We start from the raw sequence: 18,545 nt of genomic DNA, 5'->3' as shown, positions 1-18,545 counted from the left end.
TTATAAATTATCATAATATAATTGTAGAACGTGGAATAGATGCTGCACTTTGTCTTTTGGAAAAGCATTCTGGAAATAGAATAATCTATTATATACAGATAACCTTATTTGACCTCAGTTTTTCATAAATTATTCTAGAAATATCATAATCTTATATTAATTAAAATTAAAATAACATATACATATATTAAATAATTTATATATATATATATATATCTAGCTATCCAATCAATTAAAAGAAAAGGCGAAATATGACACACAGGATGGCAAGCACTGATTAAGAAATTTTTTTATCGAGTATTCATTCCTACGCCTATATATTTCTTCAAATTAATTTTTCTGAAAAAAGAAGAAAAAATAAGCAGAGAATCCAGCAGCAGTTTCCGTCGCTTTCTGTTTGCCCAAAAAACTAAATCCCGGATTTCTTCCGTAATTCCCGCTGTTTAATTTTTCTCCGATTCCGGTATTCCTATTTTCCTCCTTCCTTTCTTCTTTCTTGTCTTTTCGATATTTTTCTTTTTATCTATCTTGCATGATCATTTTGGTTTTTGATTGGTTTGTTATTGAATTATTTTTGGCTCTTTTTTGTTTCCATATTTTTATTTCAGTTGTTACTTTGATGATATGTTATTTTCTTGTTTTTTCTGCATTGATGTTGTTGTTGGATGCATTTTTTTTATTTTATTTTTAAGTTTTAATTTCTTTTTGCAAATCCTTGTTGGATGATTGAAATTGAATCAGTTGCTTTGAATTGATGCAAAAGATAATAAGTTAATCACGATTAGGGTTGCCATGCCTTCTGAAATTATTGTACTTTACTTCTGTTATATGCAATGGCTGTAAAGAAATAAAAAACAGGAAGAACTTGGGCTCTTTATGTCATCTTTTCCTTCTTCAGGACCATAGATATATATTAAAAATAAACTTTGAATAACATTCGCCAAGAACAATGAAGCTCGGACGCTTACTGTTTCACTTGGCTAAAAAATTGTGGTTAAAACATGCAAGGACTCGTGTTCTGAATGCTTTTTCGGACATGTTCAGACACATAAAAATATGAAAATAATAATAAAATAGGCTGAAATGTGGTCAAGATATGGTTGGATAAGTCTAGATACGGCTGGATTTGCGATGATCAATTTGGTTTTAATTGTTTAATTATTGAATTTTTTGGTTCATTTCTGTTGTTTCATGCTGTGTTGTTTTCTTCTTGTTTTTCTGCATTGATAGTTTTGTTTGATACATTTTTTATTTTAAATTAAAAAATTTTTTGGGGAAAAACCTTGTCGGATGATTGAATCAGTTGTTTTAAATTGATGCAAAAGAGAATAAGTTGATCACGTTTAGAGTTCTCTTGCCTACTGAAATATTTGTATTTACTTCTGTTAAATTCAATGGCTGCAAAGAAAAAGAAGCTTGACTCTTTATGTCATTTTCTTCTTCTTCAGGATCATTATATATATTTAAAAAAAGAGAGGAAAAAACTTGAACAACATTTTGCCAAGAACAAGGAATAATGGGTCAAAAATGCAAGGACTCGTGTTCTGAATATAAGTCGGACACACGATTACACATAAAAATAAAATAGGCCTTACAGTTGGATAAGTCTAGACACAGCTGGATTCGCGATGAAGGGTCTTTTTCACATTTTTCTCTCAAATATAGAAGCAATAAAGAGGAATTTATTTGAATGAACATTTTAACGTCAAGTTTTTAACTTAAAATTTTTTTTAAAAAATTGAAAAAAAAAACTATTTTCACGTTAATAATATTTTATTCAAAGGTATCAATTTTACAGTTTTATTGTTTATTATTCCATAATAAATCTTTTTCTTGTTGTGCTCTACTGTATCCATGCCTAATTTTCTTTAAACAAATTCGTGTTCCTCTGTTCATATCCGTTGTACAAGTATTCTGTATCTGCATCCCTGCTGCTTAGGCCAAACTTAATAGATCCTGATATATATATATATATATTTCCATTTTGAAGAAGGGATGGGGGGGAAGAGATTCTGAATCTTTGCTGTTCTCTTGTATGTTAATTAGATTAGAACTTCTTTTCCTTAAGCAATTATCGTCAATTTCATTCATATTAAACCGCCATTGACATGAATGGAGGAGCATTCTTTATTGAAATGAATTTATAGCATATGTTATTTGAATTTCATGTCTTGTTATGTTTAATACCCCTTATCTTTGAAGGAAATCCTTATTGCTATATTCATTACGCTGTTTCCAATATAAACTGTGTTCAAGATTCAAATGTATTCAAGATACTTTTACTGCAAGTCTCAACTCAGCCCTAAAGATGACTTTGAGGATATGCCCATCCCAAATTCAAGTCTGGGACTGCTAACTGTCTTTTGACTGCAGATTCTGTACATTTTCTGATTTTCACGTCATAGCCATCCTCTCTTGCACCTATTCTCACCCTTTTAGATGGTTGGAATGTGAAAATTAAGACACTATTGATGTTCTGATTGTCTTTCATATATGGTGAATGGTGTGGTTCGTGCTTTTTTCTTGTTTAGAGGGGAATGCTAGTTGTGCAAACTATATTTGAATTTCTAGTGTATTATAATTCAAATTAAAATCAACTATACTTGGAATGTAGAATTTTTTCCTTTTTGAAATATTTTTCTAACGTTCATTCAATTGTTTTATGTTTTATTCATCATGAAGAACGAGCAGAGTACAGGAGACAACAGAATTTCTTTTTCTTGGACTGATTGGTTATCGAATATGCTCTGTTAGCATTTTCTAAAACAGAAATTATGGGGATAAAATCTTACCAGAATCCAGCTGAGCTGCTGGTAAAGGAATATTTACTAGCGGATTCCTTCATCCCATACACATCAATCATTTGTGGCATTTGTGCCTGCAAGATGGTATGTTCCCTAATCATTTTTTTGATTTACTGGTCAGATTGAAAATAATTCAGTTGAGTTAGGATGACGATTTGCAGCTGTATGATCTGAACTTTTTATCTTATTTCTATAATGTTGGTTACTTTTCATTGAGCTTTAGTTTCTTCTGAGTTTTCTCTGTTATTTTTCTCATTTCTTATGTTTAAGCGTCTTTTTTTCCCTTTATTTCCTTTGTGCTACCTTTTCCTTCTTTCTCTTCCTCTCAAGTTTTGACTGCGTTATCCTTTTCCAGGTATATGATCTTACTCAGTTGTTTAGCAGTGTTTACTTTAAGAGCTATCCTAGCCTACCAAAAATTCAACGCACTGAGTGGAGCAACCGGTGACTAGTATTTCTAGTTATCTTGAATTTGTCATTACTATTTGCTTTTATATATACAGAATTAACGTCGGGATTGTTTATGCAGATCCATATCAACCTTTCATGCCATGTTCATAACTGCCATGTCCTTATACTTCGTGTTTTGGTCAAACCTCTATTCTGACAACCAATATGCTGGCATGGTTACTTTCCGCAGTTCTGCACTGTCTACATTCAGTTTGGGGGTGAGGATAGCCTTTTCCTTCATCTTCAATGAAAACTTTTGGAATTGAGATATTATTTGATCATTTATGTCTGGTCTTTTATCCTTGACTTTTAATATTGGCTATCAGTAAAAAATTGATCTGCCTGCCTTTAGTAACACGTCATCGTGATAATTGTTTTAGTCATGCATTGTGATACATAAAATTCTCCTGAGTGGTTTATTTTGAGCACATTTACTGTATCATTTAGAAGAAGCAATGAAATGTTGAGTTTTCTTTATTGAATATTTAAATTTCTAGTGAATGGAAATGTTTGACTTTATAAGTTTGAATGATGTGGGTGGCTCTACCCTTGATACGACAAATATTTGTGAATTGCTGTTTTTTTTCTCATGCTGAAATTGACCTCTCATTTTCCAGGGACAGCAATGAAGAGTACCATCATATGTCTGTCTATGTAATATGTATATCCTTGGTCATGCCTGCAAGTGCAATTCTTCTGATTTAATATGGTTTAAGGTTCTCAGCCACTTTGTTTCATAGCCCTAACAGAGTATTTTATGTACCCTTAGCCAAATCTCTTGTTTTTGTGCAAAACGAGTAGCATAATTGTGGTGGAAAAATATGCATTCATGTTAACTCCTTTTCACAAAATTTAATAAACTTAACTTTAAGCTTAGGACAAGCATTTCTTGAATTCATGGTCAAACTTTTTCATTGAAACTTTATAGTAAGCTGGGCTTGGTTTTCATAGGGATTTGCTAGTCTTGGTTCAATGGATTAGGATCCCAAACATTATCTTTTGTCTATTATTTTTCAATACATCCATCATTACCATTCACTTCTGCAGGACTCATTTATTATTTGTGGAAGTTATACTTTTCTTTTGAAAGTTGTGAAAGTCACTTTTGAATGGTGATTAATGTGTAATGGAAATTAATGGAGGGGAGTCAGACCCTGGTTCAATTCACCTTTGATGTGAAGACTACTCATTAAAATAAAGATCTCCGATGTCACATGTAGCTAGCATACAGCAAAAGTTTTTCACTGTGATTGCAATTTTGCAATTAAAAGCTCAGTCGCAGAAACTATAAATGTATAATGTCATCCTGTGTCTCTCAGTAAGCTTTCATGGCCATGAGGCATGGTCTGCTAACTCAATAAGTAAATCACATTGCTCATGAGCTGTACCTTGAATTTCTTAGATAAGCTCTTATAAGCCCTTGTCTGAAATAAAACAAAGACAGGGGCTAATATGAGATATCTGAGAAAGTAGAAGGCTTTTTTTTTTTTTTAGTCTGTTAGCCTTTTTATATTGCAGAATGACGACCTGTCTAATGAATGACTAAATAAATAATAAATACACTCAGAGAAGCCGTGAAAGTCATGATACACACTCTGCCTATCAACTCAGTTTTTAATGTGGCTGGAAACTAGTTGTAGCACTCTTGTTTGTGCAAGAGGAAAATATATTTCAGAAATTCATCTTGCTGAACGTTTTCATTTTGTGTTTAACATTTCTCTCGGTTTATATCTTATCATCTCAGAGCCAGCTTCTAAGTAATTATCTTACATGCCATTTCTTGAAAATTTTCTTTTGACAGGCATCTGTTGGTTACTTTCTGGCTGACCTTGGGATGATTATTTGGTTTTACCCTTCTCTAGGTGGAATGGAGTATGTAAGTATTTTATTATTGGGTCTAAGTCTTGGCCTATGTCAAGCCCTGATATTCAAGCTATCCTGATGTAAATCAACCTAAATTTTTTGTTATTCAGGTCCTTCATCATCTTCTGTCATTAGCAGCTGTAGCATATTCTATGTTGACTGGGGAGGGGCAGCTTTACACCTTCATGGTACTAATCTCTGAGACTACAACGCCTGGGATCAATTTGAGATGGTAAAAGATTACATATTGACTACTTCATTTCTTGTATGTCAATTGTAAAATACATGTTACTTTACTCTATGTTACAGATGTTACTGGTTTCATATAGGTATCTTGACACAGTTGGAATGAAGAGATCCAAAGCTTACTTGGTCAATGGAGTTGTAATATTTGTCGCATGGTTGGTGAGTGAAATCAGTTTATTGCTCTTGGTCTTTTTCCTTTTCTGTTAATGCTTTTATTGAAGTCCTCTCCACTAATTTATCTTGCAGTTACTTATAATGAACTTTGATGTTTTTGCCAGGTTGCTAGAGTACTCCTGTTTATGTATCTATTTTATCACATCTACTTGCACTATGATCAGGTAAACTGTTACTGCAAAACTTTACCTGCTGTCATCCCTAGGGGTGCATGTTTATTATTTACTAGCTTATTTGCCTTTTAATCTAAAATTTTATTAAAATTATCTTGGCTTTTAAGTATTAAACTTCTTTTATACTATCTTACTTTAGCTGGCACATACTGGGTGCTATATTGTTTTGACTTTTCGTTTTCTCTAAGGTATCAATTTCTGTTACTCGTATCTGACCTGTATTTAGACATGGATATGGGGTTATGGTTATCCAATTATAAGGAAAAACTTCAAAAAATGAGGCTTCACTGTATTAGACACGTACTTGCATCTCACGTTTACCTTTGAGTCTGAGTAACACAAGGTAGATGTATTCGTTTCCTTTTTGACAAAAGAGATTGTAGTTCTGGAGATAACAATTAGGCATGAATTAACTGAATTAGTTCTTAGTTTCAAATCGAAGGTGTATTTGTTATTGCTTGTGTTAAGTAATGAACAAACCTGATATCACTTGAGAACAGTAGAAAAACTTGATATGATACCTTTAACATCGTACGCCTTGTTTTTAATATGTTGACAGGGATTTTTCACATGAATAAATTGTTATCATACATTTTTTTTTCTGATAAATAAGTTAACAGCGAACTGCAATTTTCTCGTGAAAACAGGTAAAGCAGATGCACAGCTATGGGCTGTTGTTAATATTCGTTGTGCCGTCAGTCCTATCAGTTATGAACTTATTTTGGTTCGGAAAGATTATAAGGGGATTAAGGAAGACATTAGCAAAGCGGCAGTGAAGAAAAGGGTATAGCAAAACAGAAACTGATGATGAATTGGGACATGGATCGACCGATTGACCGGCAAAGAAAATCATTGTATTCTATTAGGCCTAATGTCCTTAGCATTTGATCTCACCCTCTTGATTGTTAAATACGTAAATGGGTATAGGTGAAAACTAGAGTTTTGATTCAACGTCACAAATCTGAAGGAACGATGAAAACTAAATACCTGGTGTATGATGGGAAATCTGTGTACATGGTGAAGTGAATTGAATTAATAGAAGATAAATTCTGGTTAAATAAACATTATATTGTGGATATTTAATTAAAATATATGCATGAATCCATGTTTGGAATTGAAATAATGTTAGTCGAGATTGATTCTTCATGTTTAGCTTGTCAAAAGTTTTGCTATTAGATTTAAAAATTATGTCCCACCAAAAGTGCTATCCTTTAAAGTGGATTTGTAGCCATTGCAATAGCATCACACCATTTAACAAGTTTACCATCTGAATCCATCCCAACTTCACTCATCAGTGACTGGAACCAAACAATGTAATGGTTAGCTGACTTGTGTAGATGTTGAGCGAGAAACCACTCCTTGTTTCTTTGAGGAGCATCCACCAAGGTAAATGTAATGTCCAGAAGTAGACCTTGGATCCTCAAAATAGCTACCACATAAGCGCATTAGAAAACCCAGTGAGATCCAGGAAAGATGACAACTTGAAGAGCAAATCAGATACTCCAGGATTCTCTTAAAAAAAACACCACGGAATGTGAAAAGGCCGTTGCATGTATTGGCTCACTTTGTTTACGTTGTAGGCAACGTTAGGCCTAGTTAGCACATGTACTGTAATGCTCCAATTGCACTCCTATAACCTGTAGCATTTCCAATTGGAACACATAACGATGATGACAATGCTGGAGAGCTAACCAGTGGAAGTCACTTCTAATCCCAAAAAGTAGCTTAGGTCACATAAATCCTTCAAAGAGAATTGAACATTGAACTCGCAATGCTATCCATACCTTGTCTCGAACCAGTGACTATTATGTCATCAACATACACAACCAAGAACAAGCATGACCCTTTAGAATTTTTGAAGAAAATGGAAAGATCAACTTGAGATGAGGTAAACTTCAATTAGACCACTGAAAACCTCTTAGCTTTTTGAACCTAGCACAAAATGCTTGTTTGAGCACATATGAATCTTTTTGTAGTTTCTCAAAGCTAAGGGGTCGTGCCATAACCACTTCCATGAGCAAGTCACCATTATTGACATTCACTTGTGGTAGCTTCCAATGTTGTATGACAGTAAGGGTATGTATGGTTCTTACTGCATTGACCTTCACCATAGGACCGACTAAAGGTTTCATATAGGTTATATATCCTGCAGATTGTGAGTACCCTTTGGCAACCAATCTTGTTTAAATTGTGGGGAGAGATAGTGCCATCAATATTTCTTTCGACTTTAAAAAGCCATCTGCAGCTTATAATTCTCCTATTTGCTGGTTTGGAACTAAGTATTCTTCTTGAAGAGAACATCTAAGTCTTAACTGCACTTGACCACAAAGGATTTTGCATAATAGTGTGTATATCTCCAAGGTCCTCATCTATTGCTGGTGCTATATAGGGTTTAGTCTTGGAACACGTTTGCCTTGTTGCGATTGATCATGGTATGAGTATTTTATGCTTCTATTGAAGGTATAGAAGCTGGAACAATAGGAACTATTGATGATGATGAAGGTAACAAGTCTAGGTTAGGTGTAGTAAGTACTTGAGTAACAAACAACCTATGCTTAGTACTCCTTAAGATGTGGAAGTAATACCTGAAACTCTCCACCACCATCAGTCTACTATTTTACCTCACACTTCTTGGTATTAGATAACTAATTATAATATTAAATAAGTATTTCATAAACATTAGATCTTATATTCTTCACAAATTTGAAATGCAGTCCCTATACTTTTTTTCTTCAGAAATTTAGTTTCTCTACTTTTCGATTTCGAATTCGGGTTCAATTGTTAATATTGTTACATTTTATTGTTAAATTTGTTTGTATGACATTTTGAAATTAAAAAAGAATTACTCACTTGGTAAGAATGTAACTACAAAAATACTTTGTAATGAACTTGAATTTAATAAAATAATTTTAATAACATTAACAGTTGGACTTGAATTTTAAAATCTAAAAGCAAAGGAACTAGATTCTAAAAAAATAAAAATAAGAGACTAAATTATAAATTTACTGAAAAATACACAAACTTATGACATATTTTAACTTAAGTAAAATTATTTTAATTAATGGTTCTAGTCAATCTTTGCTCAATTTGATAGCAGCATTTACATAATGTAGAAACTTTTTTACAACAAATTTACGGACCAATGATTTGTTGCAATTAAGTGGATATCCCGATAATTAATGGGTTGGAGTAGTAAAAAGTTCAATATCTCTTAAGTAAGGATGAATTTGTGAATAAAAAAAGATTTGAAATCCGACCCAATTCGATTTTGGAATAGTTGATGTAAAAGTTAGAAGAATTTGGAAGTGCCCATAATTGCTCTTCCATAAGCCAGTGGAAGTGAAGCAAATTTCTTTGCTTTCCCTACATAAGCCCTTTTGGTGAAATTATTATAGTCATTTTCTTCGATGACATCTAAGATTTGTCTATACAACAACAATGATGCCCACACTGGCCATCTGCTTGCCTCCTTTAGCTCCGCAACCCCTTTTTCGGCCTCATCGAAGTACATTCTTGCTCGTTTTATTTGATTTTTCATGAAAATTTTCCATTTATCGCTCACTTGTCCTCGAAATATTTCGTCTTCCGATATCCCTGCCGAGGCAAGTTCATCTTGTGGAAGATATATTCTTCCTCTCCTACCACTGTTAATTTAATTATTCAAATTAAATCTTTAAAATGAGCATGAAGCTTATTATTGTCACTAAAAGTAATGATCATGCCATTGAACTTACTCTTCCCCAACATCTCGGAGTATATTAGTAAGTTGATTAGCGATTCCGAGGGCTAATGCAGCACTGTAGACGGTTTCGATGGATGCCTTTGATTCGGATGCGATTCCCATTACCGGAACACTCATTAGTCCGACCGTCCCAGCAACATAGTAGCAGTATAGATAGAGTTCATCAAAGTTGTTATATCTGGTTTTCAATAAATCTAATCTCATCCCTTCTATCATGTCCTTGAAGGGCTGCACAAACAAAATTAATTAATTTGTTGATATAGTTCCAAATCTCAATAATTTTGTGAATGTCAAACATGGCTATGCATCTAACCTGAATACCAAGAGCGTAGTTTGAGACAGTATGAGATAAAGCAGCATCAAACAAGTCATAGGGACGGCCTTGAAAGATGTTATCTAATCTTTTCTCCCAAGTGTCAAGAGCCCTTGGTGTAATGTGTGAAGCATTTGGTCCATCTACCAGCTCATCTGTCCTTCTGCACCAAACTGCATGGCAAAAGGACTGGATATTTTAACAATCACCTTCTAAACATCCACTAAAAATTTCGATTTTTGTCTTTTCAACTATTTGTGTTTGACACATATTTTGATATGATTATAAAGATATGATCTTTAATGAATCATCCAAATACATATAAAATTATTGAACATATACATATCTCAAACACATACTCGTATTTGATACTCACAATTAATATTCTTGATAACATAACATCTACCTTAGCAACATCCCAAATAGCCCCCAAACAGAAACATTACATACCGTAAATGGCCCAAATAGCCCTCCGACGTTCTGATGTCATAAGCAATGTACCTTCAAACAACAACAAACAATTCCTTCCATAAATTGGATAAGGAGAAATCTTAATGAAAATGTTTTGTCAAAATGACCTTAATTAAATTTTTGAGTTTTTTTTTTTTTACCATCAACCTATATTCTTTTTTTTTTTTTCAAATTGTTTTGTCAAAATGTTCCTAAAAAAATGCTTCAAAATGAATGCATACACTCAGTATTCTCGTTTTGATTTATTAATTATCTTTTAAAACCCTAATTAAAAAATGCATGCATTTATTTTGAAACATTTTTAGATTATTACATTTATTTTCTGTAAATTATGAGTTATTTTTAATTTCATATATGATTTATTTATTTTATTATTTTTCACATGTAATTATCTTATTGGGTTACCTAAGTAATAAATTATATCTTATTAAAATATTTCACATCATCTCCATTAATTTTTTTAACGATACTTTCATCAAATCTATTAGAAAAAGCAGTTTGAAAAAAAAAAACAAAGGTTGATGGCCAAAAAAGGTTAAAAAAATACAATTAAGGCCATTTTGACAAAACATGTAAACGTTAGTGGCTAAATTTAACATTAAGCCTAATTATTTCACAAGTAACTTTAAAAATTGAAACGTGTCTTTTTTAAATATATATATATATTTAATATTTTACTACTTTTCTGTATTACATTTATTAACCTCTTAATCCTGCTCGTGAAGTCTAAAACTCCACTAACAATGTATCAAATAATTTCACATATATTAAATCTATTTTCTTAAAAAATAACTAATTATTTTTAAAATTTTAAGCTATAGAAAATAGTCAACTTATTAATATTTAATTTTAAGTACACATTCTCAAGTAAAAGCTGTGTAACTTTATTACATATAAAATATTATTAAAAATGTATGAGAACATGGGTTCGAGTATATTGAAGCACATTATCTTTCTATTTATGAGTTGGGAGAAATTATGAGTAGTTCTAGGTATTGTGTCAACAAGAACAGATATGGTCAAAACTTATAATGAAATTGTTCGAAAATTTAAAGTTTAAAATATAAATATTTTACTAAATAAGATTTTTAATATTATTCTGGAATTATTAATAAAACAATACTTTTTTAGAATAAATAAATTGATTTTCTTTTTTACAAAATTGGTAATATTATTTGACCCTGAAAATGAGAGGACAAACGTACCCAAGTAGAAAGTCTTGGCATACTCAGCACAGACTTCACCGCACCTCTCATAAGCTTCATTCAACAGGTCCCAATCTTTGCATCCTTCGTTTGGCCTCTGTTGTTTAACCAAAGCGGCTTGCTTCAACACCACCTCATGTACCTTTTTTCCTGAATATGCTCTTACCGCCGTCGATGAGATCAGTGGGACGCCGGTCCTGAGTTTCGGACCCAATCTCTTCCTTGGTGGCGGTATCAAATTCTGTTTGGGAAATGTCACGCAAACAACACCACCCGCCGCCATCGTCCGATGATGTTCTTCAAAGCTGAATTTGTTTTGTTTTTAAAAGATGGAAGTTTTTCCCCATTAATTCATGGAGGAAGGAGGCACACGTAAAACACGTCTTCTTCTTCTACTTCTCCTAGCCGAAAGCGCATGAGATACTCTTTTTTCCAACATAGCTGCCGCCATTATTGTTTGTCGTGTAATATATATACAATTTCGTACGTCTTACCATTTTTCTATTTAAATATCTTCTACTTCATACGTGGATGAAAGAAACAAATAAAATTAATTTAAATTTATTCAAGTATTAAGCAAATATAATAAGATGAAAAATAAAAAATATTCTCGTGTTTTTATATATATTATAGTCTATATAATCTTACAATATATTACTTTTATTATATATATTAGATTTATTTATATTTTTAATGAAATAAGTATTGAATTAACTCGTAACACTAATTCAATTTAATATTTTATTATAATATATTACACAAGTACGTAATTGCATTACTAACTGTCTTTTAATGAAAAAAAAGATGGTAGGAAGTGCTATCTGTTCCCTCTAAATTTTAAAATTTAATAAATTAGTTCTCTAAAAGAATTGGTGAAATTAAATCTTTGTCAATTTTGAAACTGAGCAATTAATGACAATTAAGTACGGCGCTAATATCTTCCGTCAATTGTACATAATATGATTGGAATAGTAAAAAAAAGAAGCCTTCAACTTTACATAAATATTTGTCATTTTAACCTTAATTCTAATAAATTCAACAAATTTAGCCTCAGTATTTACATATTTATACAAATGTTGCAAGATATATCTGTTAAGTTAGGACCAAATCGAAAGAATGTATAAACTTTGAGGATAAATTTATTATTATATCAATAATTTTACATGTACAATTGATGGAAAACTTTAACGTCGTGATTAATGGTATTTAGTTATTCACTTTTAAAATTTAGATAAATTAAATTATTTTAATGTTTTTGAGAGGGATTAATTTGACAATTTTGAAATTGAAAGGGATTGGAGATTTTTTTTTTTATAAAAGAAAAACTTTGGTATTTTTTTTTTTTTAATATAAGCAAAGTCGTAGCTTATAAGGGCTGCGCCCTTCCTTATTCTACCAAGAAAAGAAAGTCGTAGTGATTGTGATTGCATGAATTAACTAGGTTAGCTAGTAGATTAAATGTCAATATTGATGGTAGAGACAAAGGGAAAATAGGTTAAATATTAAAAATAGTTTCTGTATTTATTGATTTGTGTGGATTTAGTCCCTTTATTTTTATTTGCTTAATTTTTATTTTTTATTTTTACTTTTCGATTGGATCATTTTCAGGTATTTTGTTAACTTTTTCATTAAGTCTATTACAATATTATGTACAATCATAAATTTTAACCCTCAATTTTATAATTTTATCAATTTGATCCTTACTCTTTTTCATTAATTATAGAACATTATAAAAATTATAGAAAAATTATAAGAAATTATAAAAGTTCCCCAACAGTAACCACAAATTAAAGATAGAAAACATCGAAACTTACTATTAATCGTTGTTACTAGAGATTTTAACATACTATTTTCATGTAGCAACAAGAATCATCAATATTTATATAAAAAAAATCATAAGAAATTTAAGGTTCATGAATATAAATATTAGTAAATGATATGATATATTTGCAAATCGCAAACTAGCTACGCACTTGTCTTTTTGGGTCTTGTGGTATTTTATATCCTAGATATATAAAATAGGATTTTCTTTTTCCTTCTTTTGCTTGTTTTTACTTTGATTGGGCATGTGTTGCCTCAATCACGTGGAAACTCAAACGAAATTTCATGGTTTATAACAAATAGATTGATTATTGTCTGAATAAACGCTATACACTTACTCTTACTAAAATGACGGCGTGGCTCAGGCTTATTCTTGACCCATTAAAAGAGGGTGATACATGTATTGGTGGGTGAAATTTATTAAATTTTATTTACTAAAGTTGTCAATTTTTAAGTTTGAAAAAATTAGTCGACTTGCGATAACGTTTTGAATGAGATTCAGACATTACTAGGTTGAGATGTCTCATTATGTTTGAAGATCTATCTCTTAACTTCGAAACGTACTTTGAATCACTCGGTTTTGAGTTTAGGAGCTCAAGTTATGACAATTTTAGTGAAAACTGCGCAAGTAGAATATAATGGCCGACTTTCAATGATGTCGGGAATTGTGGTTCGAGACCACTAAATTCGAAAAATAAGCTCGTAAATTTATTTATTTAATAATTATGAGCCAAATGTGATTTTTGAGAGATTTTTAAATTAGTAATTTGTGTTTTATAAAGATTTATTAAGTCAAGAAATTGAGGAAAACAGGTATCGAGATCTCGATTTTATAAATAGAGCCATAAAAATTTTTATAAATATTTATGGAGTATCAATAAGGTAGTATTAAAATTTCATCAGAAAATTTTAACGTTTGTGTGGTTAATTAAATAAAAAGAACTAAATTGAAAAAGGTGTAAAAGTTGCTAAAAGGATTAAATAGCTCAATTGTCAAATGAGGAAGGACCTAAAGTGCAAATAAGCCCATAGAAGATATTTTGGGCGGCAATAGCTGAGAAAAATCAGGAAATGGGTGAATTAAGGGCAAAATTGAAAAATTGTCAAAATTAACTAAATAAAAATGGGACCAAATGGGAATATCTAGAATTCTCTTCATTTTCATCAGCTAAAAAACAGCCATGGAAGAGGGTTCAAGCTGGTTTTCATACTCTAGCTTCATGTAAGTTTAATTCTTGCTTTCTCCTTGAAATTTTTATGTTTTTGGACTTTTACAATTGGGTCCAACTTACTATTTCATTAGTTTTTGATTTCATGGCTAATTTTTAAAGTTGTTATGGATGAGTGCTGGAAGCATATGATGAATAAAAATAGAATTGAAGTTTTAATTTTGATATATGATAATTTTATCAAGTAAAATTGATGGAAATTGATTTTAAGACCTAATTGTGAAAATGTTTGGAATTACAGTCTAGTGCTGAAATTATGATTTCCAAAGGTTGTAAAGTAGTTTAAAGTGATAGAATAAAGTGTTAATTGAGAAAAATAAACTCAATTGAGAGGCTAATTGAGTAGAGACGAAATTGTTATTTATTAAAAGCTTAGGGGAAAATTGGTAATAAACAGTTTGCACTAAAACAATTTTGGATAGCAGCAGTAGACTAAATTTGAAAAATCACCATAAATTTTAGAAATCGAATTAGAAGATGAAAAAAATATTAAATTAAATATTATTAAGTCTAGTTTCTCATAGAAAAAACGGTGTAAGCAATGGATTTGTAAATCATGAGATATAATGAGTTTTGTGAGACAAGGTCAGAATGAATTCGGGTTCCCCTGTTCTGACTTTAAAAAATCGTAAAAAATTGAAGAAAATATAATTATGGGCTTAAATTTATATTTTTAGAATTCTGAATGATTCTATTTTCAAGAAAAACAAACAAGAATATCATTTGAATCCTGTACAAGGAGATAATTAATTTTTAGTGAAGAAGGATCGGAACTGTCAGACAGCAGAACAGGGGTGAATTTAAAGAATAAACTATACTTATTGGCTAAACCAAAAATTCTGAAAATTTTATGGTAAGAAGATATGTGAGTCTAGTTTCAGGTAAAATTATTGGATCTTAATTTGGAGTTCCGTAGCTCTAGATATAAATAATTTAGTGACTATGACATGGGTGGATAGCTTGAATATTCACATAAGTAATTAGTGAAAATTATGGATAAGGTTACTTACAAGTGTGTTATTTATACCAAGGATGTGGATGGAGAGGAGGAAAAAAATATATGAATGACTTGTGTATAAATTGATTATATTCCCGATTATAAACAATAAATGTTGAATTAGTAATGATATAACGTTTTATTTCATATGTTCATTATTAAATTGTAAATATTGAAAAAGTATGAAAATTGAACTAAATGTTCAAATTGAGTGGAACGCAGGGTTGAGTACTTTCGTTCAGTGGCTAAAACGAATTGATGGAAAAGACCATGGTTGGACCATGGCAACATGTGATATGTGATTTCCGTATAAGACCATTGGTGGGCTATGACATCGGAGAGATGTGATTATGTGCTTCCGACCATATCTAGGATATGGCATCAGTGAGATATGTGATTCGTGTAAGACCATAGTTGGGCTATGGCATCGTTATGTGATATGTGATCCGTGTAAGACCATAGTTGGTCTATGGCATCGATTTGTGATATATGTGATCTGTGTAAGACCATAGCTGGGCTATGGCATCGATATGTGATATGTGATTACGTGTAAGACCATAGCTGGGCTATGGCATCGATATGTGAATATGTGTAAGACCATAGTTGGGCTATGGCATCATTATGTGAAGATGTGTAAGACCAAAGTTGAACTATGGCATCGAGAAAACGAAGTACTCAATTCCGTAAGACGTTCACTAATTTGACAAAGTTTGGTAAGTGTTACATGAACTATGTGATATAAGGAAGTACGAATTGATATGACATGAGTATAGAACTTGGTTGATGAATGAATTCATTTGTGATTATATAATTGTTCATCTTGAGTGTACTGTCCATATGTATTGATATTTCAAATGATTTAATGAGTAAAGTTCTGACATGGAATAAACTGAACACGAGACTAATAATTATGAAATTCAACTTAAAATTCATGAAAATGATGGTTATTGATATATGGAGACATGAGGCATTGATATATGAATATGGAATATTTTTGATAAATGTGTTCATTCATAATTATGGAATTATGTATCTCATGTGTACTATTTGAATAAAGATGATATTTCAAATACTTAGGTTATTTAAGCTCGAATATGAAGTAGTATGAAATTAAGATAAGTTGTTATGAAAATATATTTAAATTACAGAGATATGGTTGATATATATTAATTGATTAGTCAATGTTGGCTTATGAATGATATAACTGTAACTAGCCATTGGTATGGCTTGTATTTAATAAGTTTGAGATTCAAATTATTATGATTTTATCATGATTGATATGGCTATGAAATGAACAAACGATGATAATTATAAGGCTTGGTTGAATACCTTAAATTGATTCATAAATGTATTAAAATGTTGGTGAAGATAAATGATTAAATGGGTGAGAAATATGGCTTGAAAAATAGCCTAAGTGTTAGCCACACGGGCTGAGACACGGTCGTGTGTCTCAACCGTGTGAGGGACATGGCTTGGAGACACGGACGTGTGGCCCCACCGTGTGATTCGATTCGCATGCTGACGTTATAAACAGAAAGTTACACATCCTGAGGACACAGGCATGTCCCTATGTCCACACGGGCATGTGACCCTGTTTCTTGGGAAAATTTCCTAAATTTTCCTAAATCTTCTCAGAGTTCTCAGTTTAGTCCCAAATTAATCCCGATGTATGTTTTGGGCTTCGTAGACCCAATTAAGGGGCAACATGCATGTGTTTGAAAAGTTTGAATTAAAAGAAATTTTATGGCCCGGTTTTTGCATGTATGTATATGTTTAGGTTCGGTAATACCTCGTACCTTGTCTTGGCATCGGATACGGGTAAGGGGTGTTACATAGAATTTCTGAATGGGATTATTATGGAAATTACAAGTTTTGGGCTTTTAATTCAAGTCTAAATCATATTGGGTTCAATTTTTAGGCTTAAATTTTATTATATATGAGCCCAATATTGTATTTATTATGTTTTGTTATTTTATTATTTATTTATTCCGAATTTTAGATTTTTAAAAGTATTTTAAGTTATTTAGGAGTTCTATATTTCTTATTAAATAAGAAAGTTTGGTTTAAAACTACTTATTGTTTAGATTAATTAGAGTTTGAATACAATTGAGAGTTTTATTTGGATATACTTAGGTAAGCCTATATAAAGACCTCTTCATTGTACATTAGATACACAATTATTTTTTTGTTCATTAATAAAATTTCCAACTCTGGGAGTTAGTTTCTTTATGCAAGATTTCTTATGATTTTTAGAAACGGTTTTCTTCTCAATTTTCTTCAAGAAGTTGTGGAAATTCATTCTTCATCCTTCAATTTACCAAGAATTATTTCTTTGAGGGTTGATTAGAGCCCTTAATTGAGTTTGTTTGGGTTTATATCTCAAAGGGTTTAATTGGACACTTATCCATCTATCTGTAACACCCCTCGTCGACTCGATTGTTAGGTTTGAGTTACGGAATGCTACAGTCATTGTTGGAACAACTACAGACAACTATCGCTCAATTTAAGCATAAATCATATAAGAAAAATAATTTCAATTGATAAACATCAAATACGAACTTTCTCGGGTCTTATATGAGCCTACAAATGCTCTGAAGTTAACTCGAAATCGCGACGTGAGGAGTTCTTCATCACAACATGATCGTTTGTTTTGCTTCGTTGAGATGACGAGGTTCCTTGTCATGTTGTGGTCCAAAACCCATATCTCATAGCAATGACCACCGCTTGACTTCGTGACGTGGACTCTGTTTTTTACACAAAATAGACCTTTTGGTGACTATTTCAACCAACTAAACCATTATACAAAGTTGGTGCACTTTTGCATAACATTACCTATACAAGAATATGCCAAAACACATGCCAAACATATATTTAACTATTTTCCCAATCAACTAGACCAATATGCCACAGTTTGGCATCAAATCATTTCAATTTAACTTATATAAATTCAATTATACATATAGCCATTCCACACCATTATTTAATCATACTATTCATGCTCAAATATACCATATCAAGTATCACACCTATAGTTCAAAATGTTACCAAAACAACATG

General features: G+C 31.5%; 2 protein-coding genes across 2 annotated transcripts; one reads left to right on the top strand and one right to left on the bottom strand.

Moving 5' to 3' along the window:
* The first annotated feature begins 209 nt into the window (after positions 1–209).
* Positions 210–6,772, top strand: LOC108457632 (uncharacterized). The gene is made up of 9 exons (XM_017756683.2): positions 210–463; positions 2,683–2,888; positions 3,160–3,248; positions 3,334–3,472; positions 5,056–5,130; positions 5,228–5,349; positions 5,447–5,522; positions 5,642–5,701; positions 6,358–6,772. Exons 2-9 carry the CDS (start codon positions 2,775–2,777, stop codon positions 6,484–6,486), a joined length of 804 nt encoding a protein of 267 aa, XP_017612172.1. The 5' UTR covers positions 210–463; positions 2,683–2,774; the 3' UTR covers positions 6,487–6,772.
* A 1,987-nt stretch (positions 6,773–8,759) lies between these two features.
* Positions 8,760–11,890, bottom strand: LOC108458894 (phytoene synthase 2, chloroplastic-like). The gene is made up of 5 exons (XM_017758289.2): positions 11,442–11,890; positions 10,216–10,266; positions 9,766–9,938; positions 9,445–9,680; positions 8,760–9,354 (listed from the first exon to the last, which is right to left on the bottom strand). Exons 1-5 carry the CDS (start codon positions 11,722–11,724, stop codon positions 9,000–9,002), a joined length of 1,098 nt encoding a protein of 365 aa, XP_017613778.1. The 5' UTR covers positions 11,725–11,890; the 3' UTR covers positions 8,760–8,999.
* Between the last annotated feature and the right edge of the window lie 6,655 nt (positions 11,891–18,545).

Source organism: Gossypium arboreum, chromosome 4 (genome assembly GCF_025698485.1).
Source record: "Gossypium arboreum isolate Shixiya-1 chromosome 4, ASM2569848v2, whole genome shotgun sequence".
Classification (NCBI taxonomy): domain Eukaryota; kingdom Viridiplantae; phylum Streptophyta; class Magnoliopsida; order Malvales; family Malvaceae; genus Gossypium; species Gossypium arboreum.
This window is presented reverse-complemented; position numbering and strand designations above follow the sequence as displayed.

Coding starts and splice junctions, on each gene's coding strand:
- LOC108458894 (XM_017758289.2), bottom strand. CDS start 11,724: ATGGCGGCGGGTGGTGTTGTTTGCGTGACATTTCCCAAACAGAATTTG. Junction 9,681..9,765: donor ACTACGCTCTTGGTATTCAG/GTTAGATGCATA, acceptor TTGTTTGTGCAG/CCCTTCAAGGACATGATAGA. Junction 9,355..9,444: donor CTCCGAGATGTTGGGGAAGA/GTAAGTTCAATG, acceptor TTAAATTAACAG/TGGTAGGAGAGGAAGAATAT.
- LOC108457632 (XM_017756683.2), top strand. CDS start 2,775: ATGGGGATAAAATCTTACCAGAATCCAGCTGAGCTGCTGGTAAAGGAA. Junction 3,249..3,333: donor CGCACTGAGTGGAGCAACCG/GTGACTAGTATT, acceptor TTGTTTATGCAG/ATCCATATCAACCTTTCATG. Junction 5,523..5,641: donor TAATATTTGTCGCATGGTTG/GTGAGTGAAATC, acceptor TGTTTTTGCCAG/GTTGCTAGAGTACTCCTGTT.